General features: G+C 41.3%; 1 protein-coding gene and 1 non-coding gene across 2 annotated transcripts in view; both read right to left on the bottom strand.

Annotated features, from left to right (window-relative positions):
• pcsk6 (proprotein convertase subtilisin/kexin type 6) overlaps positions 1-8,810 on the bottom strand; it is a gene marked incomplete in the record, with an annotated part of 53,898 nt that overhangs the window by 31,322 nt on the left and 13,766 nt on the right. Inside the window, 5 exon segments of the mRNA XM_035682229.1 lie at positions 5,236-5,353; positions 5,489-5,592; positions 6,596-6,696; positions 8,042-8,254; positions 8,348-8,551. Of these exon segments, the coding sequence (XP_035538122.1) occupies positions 5,236-5,353; positions 5,489-5,592; positions 6,596-6,696; positions 8,042-8,254; positions 8,348-8,551 (740 nt within the window).
• On the bottom strand, positions 3,921-4,039 carry LOC118321333. Its single transcript, XR_004796401.1, has one exon. It is a non-coding gene; the product is annotated as a 5S ribosomal RNA (ribosomal RNA).

Raw genomic sequence — 8,810 nt, 5'->3', positions numbered from 1 at the left:
ATATGAATTGATAATGCAATGTTGGGCTGTTAGTCAGAATACCTCGTTATGGTCAGGGCTAGTGTTTAGCGTAGACCAGGAGCAGCAACACAGACAGGGATGGACGGGTTTCAATGGTCTTATTCAACCGGCATACTGGGTGGAGCGGAGCGGACAGCAGAACAGGCAGGTGAAAAGGCAAAGAGACCGGGGACACGAGGCAGGCAGCGACTCTGGAAACAAAACTGAGTAGAGGGCCTGGACACACAGGAGAGAATGGTCAGGCTAAGAGGGCAGGCCCGGTACAATCCAAGTAGAGCTATGTAGTAACAAGCCAAAACACTGAAACGAGCGACAAGAGTTACCCACGCCGTTGCTGAAACAATCTGGCGATGAATGGAAGTGAGACCGGGTTCTTGCGGGCTGAGGGTGGTGAGTTGATTGAAGGCGGTGAGACGGTGCACGGTGAATTAATGAGAGGCCGCACTCTCATCGAGACACACAGGTAAGAGGAGGGTAAAGGCGAGTAGGAGGGGAGGAGAGCCATGACACCGATTCCTCTTTTTAAAGTAAAATCATTACGTTATTATTACACCTGCACAGTAATTAGTTTGCCGCAGCTGGGCAAAATATCTTACTTTCTGTTACTCCCCACAGAATTAGTAATGGTCCTTTCCCCAATAACTTGATGGATAAAGGTTTTTGTATGCATTAACACAACCAGTGAGGTTGGGGTAACTGTAATATTATTACTAATTGTATTGAGTAATGTTGAGTTACCGTACTAGTTTAGCTTGGGAAAGTATTTTTCTTGTACGATTGGGTCCCAACATTGATGCATCGACGCAATTAAATGATTCTCTTACATGCAAAGTATTTTTCAGAGCTTGTATTTTATCAGGCCTCTGTGATAAAATTGCTTCATAGTTCTTTAAGAGTACCCAGTGGTGCCTGCTGACACTTTGCAAATATAGTGAAATAGACACATAGTACGATCATTTTATTTTATTTTTTTGTAAATTGTGTTTGTGTTGTGTGAACGGCATGGAGCTGAACCTGTCTGATCTTCTCGTTTTTATTAATTCAATTCAATTTTATTTGTATAGCGCCAATTCATAACAGAGTTATCTCAGGACCTTTCTTCAAATACAGAGTCTAGACGCAGAGTGAGAGAGAGACAGAGCAGACAGACCAAGCCGAGCCGCACCAACAGTAGCAAACTAGCACTAATAGTAGTGAACGGTGACTGAACATGAGAAGAATGATGACACACAACAGCAACGATGGGGCATGAGGCAGGCGCAACAGCAACAATAGTAACCGTTAGCAACTATAATACTTATAATAATAACTAACACAAAGATCAGATGATATAGCAATTGAGCAAGTAGGACCATAGGCAGGAGGCCACCAGGATCCATGAGAACTTGCGAGACGAAAACACAGAACTCCGGGGAAGAATTGAAGTTAGTTAACACTGCATTAATGGGACATTGATGAAAGTGCAGCAAGAAGAGAGAGAGGAAGAGAGGAGCTCAGTGCACATGGGAGATCCCCCGATAGTCTAGGCCTACTAGCCAGATAACAAGAGATGGTTTAGGAACTCCTGACCAGCTATATAAGCTTTATCACAAGAGGAATGTCTTCAGCATACTCTTAAATGTGGAGAGGGTGTCCTGCTCCGAACCAAACTGATTAGCTGGTTCCACAGGAGGGCTTGTAATGAAGGTTCTGGCTCCCCTGTTTCTACTTTTTAGAGACCCCTATAGTGGAAACTCACAAGACTTGGGCATTTACAGAGAACGCGTGTTCTAGAAGTATACTTGAGNNCCCAATGCTGTGCATCAGTGTGTGAATGTGTATGAATGTGCTAGTTTCTGTTTGATGGACTTTGCCATCGCTAAGTGAATGTGTGTGAAAGGGTTAATGTAGCACATAGTGTAAAAGCGCATTGAGTGGTCGGAAGACTAGAAAGGCGGTATACAAGTACAGGTCCATTTACCATTTAGCATTTAGAGAGGCAGGTAAGTCTCAGTTATTGGATGAAAATTTTAGAAAAAGAAAATGTTGGTGGGTGCCACTTGTGGACTCATTGGTGCTCCCATGTTTAAAAAAACACTGTAAAAGTGCCCTCTTGGATGCCCCTCCAGTGGAGAAAACATGAGGAAGTGCCCTCTAGGGTGCCCTTCCAGTAAAGAAAACATGATGAAGTGCCTACTAGGGGGGCATTCCAGTGGATAAAACATGTTACAGTGCCCTCTGGGTGCCCTTCCAGTGCACAAGACGTGAGGAAGTGCCCTCTAGGGTGCCCTTCCAGTAGAGAAAGCGTAATCCTAACTGCTAACGACTAAGCTGTTTCACCATAAACGCAACACAACTTTCTGCGTAGTGGCAGCCTTTTTATTTTTTCCGCTCCTGACCCTCAGACAGCCGAGTCCATCACTGTGGGATACATTTATTTTATTAATGTGTGCAGCCATGTGAATTAATTTTTATATATTTGTATTGTAACATTTAAGTAAATAAACTAGAAGACAATGAATAACTAGCAGTAAGAACACAACACTGTTGTTAAAGTATATTAAATGATAAAGTCTGGCAGTTGAAATAACAATTAGGGACCTTAATTTTACACTTTTCTACTCAAAATTAGGAATTACGCATAGTCCACCCTTGACATTATGCAACTGCCTTGATAATACACAGATGACACTAATCATGGAGCTGAAACTTTCAGTCTTGATGGGTTGGTGTCATATTCCTGGCAAGCAAAGGTTTACTGTTGATTTAGCACACCTGTATATAGTGTGACATTTACTATTTATGCAGAACACAATCATTGCTTGCTAAGATGCAATCCCTTGAGTATTATTAAATAGGCCCTGTGTATGTGCATGGCATATTTATTCCCTCTCAGGTTGAGAATGCTGTCACAGATAGTTATTATGATTTAAAGGTGTTCCAAGCGTCTTGTTGCCACTGACAGTACTTAATGTGTGAAAACTGCCACAACTAAAGGAAAAGCATGAGAAAACAAAGCATCAGAAACAGGCAAATGTCCTGCTATATTTTAGTGAGGCGCTAAAGCAACCTTGACCTTTTTGTTGACACCCTCTAATTTGGCCTGAGAGGTAATTAGGTGGATGATGGATGTCTTGCTCTTTTATTATGTTGATTCATTCACTGCATCTCAAACTTTCTGGTTTATTTTTATAATGCTCCATCATGGGCACTTTGAGTACTAACAATCTTTTATAGAGACTTTAATTGTGTTTAATGTGCCTATATATTTGTATATTTGTTTTACAACCTAGAATTTAATGTGTATTTTTCCACACTGATCAACAGAGAAAGATTCTTTATCGTTTAAGTAAAACAGATTAATGATAGAAAAGTGATAGAATACAAAATACCTGTTTGCATGTACTGACATAAATCATCACAGGACCAGCTGATTGGTTTTTAGAAGCCACATCATTAGTTAAATATACAACACCTGTGTGTAGTTGAGGGGTTTCAGTTACTTGTAATGTGACTGGTAACCTATGGCTTTAGGAGGCGCCACTCTACAGGCAAACAGCAAGTCTGCTCCATTTCAGTGCACCACAAAACAGCCAGTTCTGAAACTGCTTAAATACAGTATAATCTGTCTGCTATGTGCTCCAATTAAGGGTAAAATAACAGTACTTATATAGCGCCTTTCTAGTCTTCTGACCACTCAAAACACTTTTACACTACATGCCACATTCACATTCATACAGGAATTCCAAAAGCCAGAAACTAATTTACACACATTCATACACCATGTATAGCATCAGGAACAATTTGGGGTCCAGTATCTTGCTCATGGACACTTCAACATGAAGCAGCATGATCCGAACCACCAATCCTCTGATTAGTGGATGACCCGCTCTACCTCCTGAGGCACCGCCACCCGGGAAAGCTTACAGCACCTGGTATTCCCAGGCGGTCTCCCATCCAAGTACTAACCAGGCCCGACCCTGCTTAGCTTCCGAGATCGGACGAGATCGGGCGTGCTCAGGGTGGTATGGCCGTATACTAGTCCGTCTGTTCAGTCAGAATGCAAAGCACAGAGGCATGATTGTATTATGAAGTCAATTAGGAGGTCAACAGTCACCCATGGGTGTTGTGAATTAAGGCCAAGATGCCTCAACACTGTTTGAGTGAAACATCAGATTTATCTGGAGGTTGGATGACTATTCAGTGTGAATGCACAAGAGGAAACAGAAGAGTGTAAATAAAAATAAATAATAGGTAAAAAACATAAGAACATAGGGTGAGTCAGCTTATCAGCCTTAGTCAGAAAGTCGTGAGGTCAGACTGAAAACAAACTTTTTAAACATTTCTAAAGATTTTAAAGATGGTGCATGCTTGTGTTTTTTCTGGGCTGTAATGCTTTAACTCTGAACAAATAGCTCCAAAATAAAATAATATGGAAGTTCTGTAGTTAATGCCAAAGAAACAACGTAAAGCGGTGAACTTCTAAATATAGCATACACTATTTTTTTGGACCTCTTTGCTTTTTGCTCCGATGCAAATAACATTTGTTTTTCTGCAGGCCCCCATCCACTGCTTCCATGCAATCTCTGTCTACTGCAGGTAATACACTGACCATGTAGTTCACTTAAAAAAACTCAAACCGTTTTCTAGCATTAGCTAACACCTACCCATAAACATACATACAAACATATGAAATTGTATGTATGAACTATGGGTGAAAAGTTTTATCATCTTCACAGCTGTAACTCATGGCACTCCCTCACCCACACAGATCAATGCCTATTGGTCAAACTGATCAGGGATCAGATTTGATTTGATTGCATTTTCCCTGTTGCTTTAATGAGACAGAACAAATTGCTCGCTCAATTATCTGTTATAGTGTAACTTTAGGACAAGGCCAGAAGAGGCGGATGTATTAAGAGAGTCAGACAGTAGGTGAATATTTCCATACACTGCTTACAGTTACACAGAGGGAGGAGTATAGAGTGTGTGTGTCAACATCTGGCTAGAATGAGTCTTAAACCTCCTCCAGAGGTAGTTTAAACAGTTTTCAATCTGTCTTGAACGCTTCTTGGATGCATTTCCACTTTTTAAAGATCAGAAAATGAGCTGATTCAGCCCAGATGCACAAAATGTAAGTGGGGTATAGAAGTAAGCCTAGTAGTAGTTTGACTGCCAGGTTTCATTTCTGCAAGAAGTATACAGTCAGCTACACCTGCCTGCAGTTCACCTCACCTGGTGCGACGCTCAGGAATCTGACTGCAGGTGTGCTGATGAGGAACAGTCCTCCACTTCCTAGCCTCCAACACCATGGCCTCTGCATCCACCAGGCCGAAACCATACACGTGGCTGACTGTAAGAAAAGACAGTGATTACACAACAGCAATGTGAAGAGAGTAATTATGCTTCTATTATTACCGAAGGCTTCATTTTTGTAGGGTACAAAACAGTCAATGTACTATGTTAGTAATAGAAGAATGCAGTATGCCTCTATGTCCGGCAGCATTGATCATCCAGTCGTCAGCTTTCAGGTGGACTGGTCTGGATGTTTTCACCAGAAGATGTTGCACATCCCTCCATGTCAGCAAAAGGCTGTAGGAAACACAGACACAGCTCATCTCATTTGTTTAGACAGACCAGCTAGTGACCTTTATCTTAAATAGCTTTGTTTGGCATTTGACAAATAGCAGGGTAATCACAGTAGTTACCAATGATACTAATCAAGGCTCTGTTCCATTCAGGTCAAACAGAGTCAGGGTGCTGCTGTTGCACATGTTGGCTTGCTGAAAAGGCTCTTGGGTTTTTACAAAACAAAAGCAAAGCAAGGCAAGTCTGGCATCTGACACAGTAAAATAATATCTTTTAACCTGCAAGACAGGAGAAGACAAAATCTCTATCAGGCAGCCTTGAATGAAGATAGAGTTACTAGGCTTGGATTTCTGTTTTCTATCCTTTTTCTTGCCTCTTTTGGCTATATGAGAGTTAACAACCACCTGCATTAAATTAGTATAAGTCTTGCATGCATGCTCTGAAGAAAGCTTATGGACAAAATGCGTCAGCAGTGATGTTTTAATACAGTGTGAAGATTGCTTTGATGGTGTGCCAACTTTTTATACTTTGTTAAGTTTGTGGTTCTGACACTGCTGCCCATGCACACTGCAGTTAGAAATACTGCAGTTGCCACAGCCGACTGGTAAAAGATTTTCCCACCAGTCCTTTTCCTGTGAGAACAGTCCCTGTCAAGTAGATCATATTTGAGGGTAAGGCGATATTTGTGTTGAAAAAGTACAACCACCCTTGAAATTGATACGTTATTTAAATCCTAATAAGTGGAAGCTTATGAGTCTAATAGATATATCAGAGTCACAGTTGTCACATGCTCTAGGTGAATTTCATCAGACATCTGAACAGACGACATTTTTTTTTAGCTAATTAAGAGAAAATACTTTTGGCGGTATAACCAGCAGCATAGAGATACGATTGTCTTAGCACTCCTGGGTTCGATGTCAAGAGATGGAGAAAGAGAGCAAGGAAAGAGAGAGGACCTGTGGTGAAGGAGAAAAACAGTGTGACAGAGTAAAAACACTCAACTGACTTGGCTTCCAGGGCGAGAGCTATGATTCCTGCCACAATGGGAGCAGAGACAGAAGTGCCAGTATGACCATCAGTGCAGTGCTGTCGCAGGTCAGTGGTTACCTGCAAGGGAGCCCAAACATAGTCCAGTTGTAAAGAGTCATCTTGCCCCTGTTACACTAAACCATCTGGGAAGTCATCATTGCAAACTGTTTGGAAAAGGGCAGGCACTTTCAAAAATACTCAGCAGGTGATTGGATGAACCATGTGTCTATCACAATCTATCATGGGCAAACTTCAACCATTCAGATCAATGAAGCCGTAATCCAGTCGGGAGAAGAGAGAAGAAATATTTTCTGTGGCAAAAAGCCTTCTATGCCGTTCTTTGCTCTTCTTCTCCAGTTCTGATAGAATTGATACTAGCAGCAGCTATACTAACCTGTTTAGCAGCCACCGTTGTCCTTTTCAAACAGTCACTCCTCACTGCACATTCCCAGTAGTTCCTTAAAGGAAACTGATTGGTCCAAACCACTGTGGTTCAGACAAGCACATGGCTTGAAGCTTGGTAAGATGGATTTATTTGACTTTGCGAGTTCATCTGCCATCTGCAAGGTAATTGGATCTTTTTTGGATACAGGTCCCTGTCGTTCAGTAATAATACGTCTAACTCTGTAGACTTGTTTAACATCATTGTTCAATTATTTGATTTGTCTTGATTGAGATCCTTCTTTGTTCAAAGGCCATGATCAGACAGCTTTCACACTGCTTGTAAAAAAGTATGACAGGTGTTGGAAGTTGACCCAACTTAGCCAGCCTCCACCACATGCATTTCACTGGGGAGCTTGTTCTCTCCTCACTCTGGTTAGTTTTACACAAGCCAAAGCACAATATTTACACTGAGGAAACGGGCCACGAGAGACTGGACCCAGCTCCAGAATCTCACAGTTCATTGTTCACTGGAGCAGGGTGCTGCACTTTAGTGGGGCAGTCTGTTAACAGTCTATTATTTCTGTTCAATTAGTCTTCTTTCTCTTATTTTCTATATCCTACTCTGCACATAATGTGTGAAGCAGTCTAAACAAACACATCCTCCACTCCAACTCTCAAATTACACCTTTATAATAACTTTTTTTTTTTACTTTTTATCCACAGGTTACAACAAGATAGTGGTTGGTCTATTCAACAGTCAAATGACTAGAACATGAACACGTTATATGGAAGATGAAGAACCCTGGGGCATAAGCCACATTTGACCAACTTTACAGGAGAGTAATACTAAAACTGATAATATATATTATATATATTCTTTTTTTTTCTTTCTATCTTTTAAGTGCACATTGTACTTTTACCATTTGAAATGTATTCATTTAATATATGCAACTCATTTTTATTCTCACCTAACACATATTTTATACTTTATGTCTGTCTGAGCTACAGTTGATTAAACAGCCATTTATCCAGTACTTACAATCTTCCTCTCGTTAAACTCTCCACTGCTGTAGGTTGTGGCCATGATGGAGCTGCAGACCTCTAGGTACCAGGGCTTGTTTCCATTCTCTGTAGTGCTGGAGATGGATATGGTGTAGATATTGCTGGTGTAACCATCACATGAACAGTGATCACCCTGCCGACCTCCGTTACCCGATGCCCAGACAAAAATTGACCCCAGGCCTTTGCGGCCCTGTGTATGGAAATACAAAGCCACTCAAACACCAACCATACATACAGAAGTCTGCTCAGAGATGTTTTGTTTTTTCTTTGTGACTGATCAAACCTTCTTGATGCCTTGCTCAAAAGCCTGCTTAGTTAGCGGCCCAGGGCCATCAACTGTCTTGCCATCATCTTTTGGCCCCCAGCTGGCACTGTAGATGTCGATGTAATCTGGCCGGATTCCCAGGGACTTGGCCTCTACTATATCAGTCACATCCCCATCCAGCATTCGTATCCCTGAGTCCAAGGTAACATCAATCTTAACACACTGAATTTGTTTCAAATGGAATGTATATACATTATAGCTATATAGGGCACCCAGTCTTCCCTTCATCTTTATCAGATTACATTTACAGAGCATATTGTAAATGGGCTAAAGGCACCATACACAACATAACAATATAGATAAGATCCCATATAGAAAAGTGTTTACTTAAAAATATGATATTTGCTGGAGTGTAGAGGTCCAGTTTGTAAATGGTAAATGGACGTGTACGTATAGCTTCTTCCGACCACTCAAAGCGTTT

This window comes from Morone saxatilis, unplaced genomic scaffold, assembly GCF_004916995.1.
Source record: "Morone saxatilis isolate NCDOM2014 unplaced genomic scaffold, NCSU_SB_2.0 Contig11, whole genome shotgun sequence".
Taxonomy (NCBI): Eukaryota; Metazoa; Chordata; class Actinopteri; family Moronidae; genus Morone; species Morone saxatilis.
The sequence above is the reverse complement of the archived record's forward strand: the minus strand, read 5'-3'. Positions and strand labels throughout refer to the sequence as shown.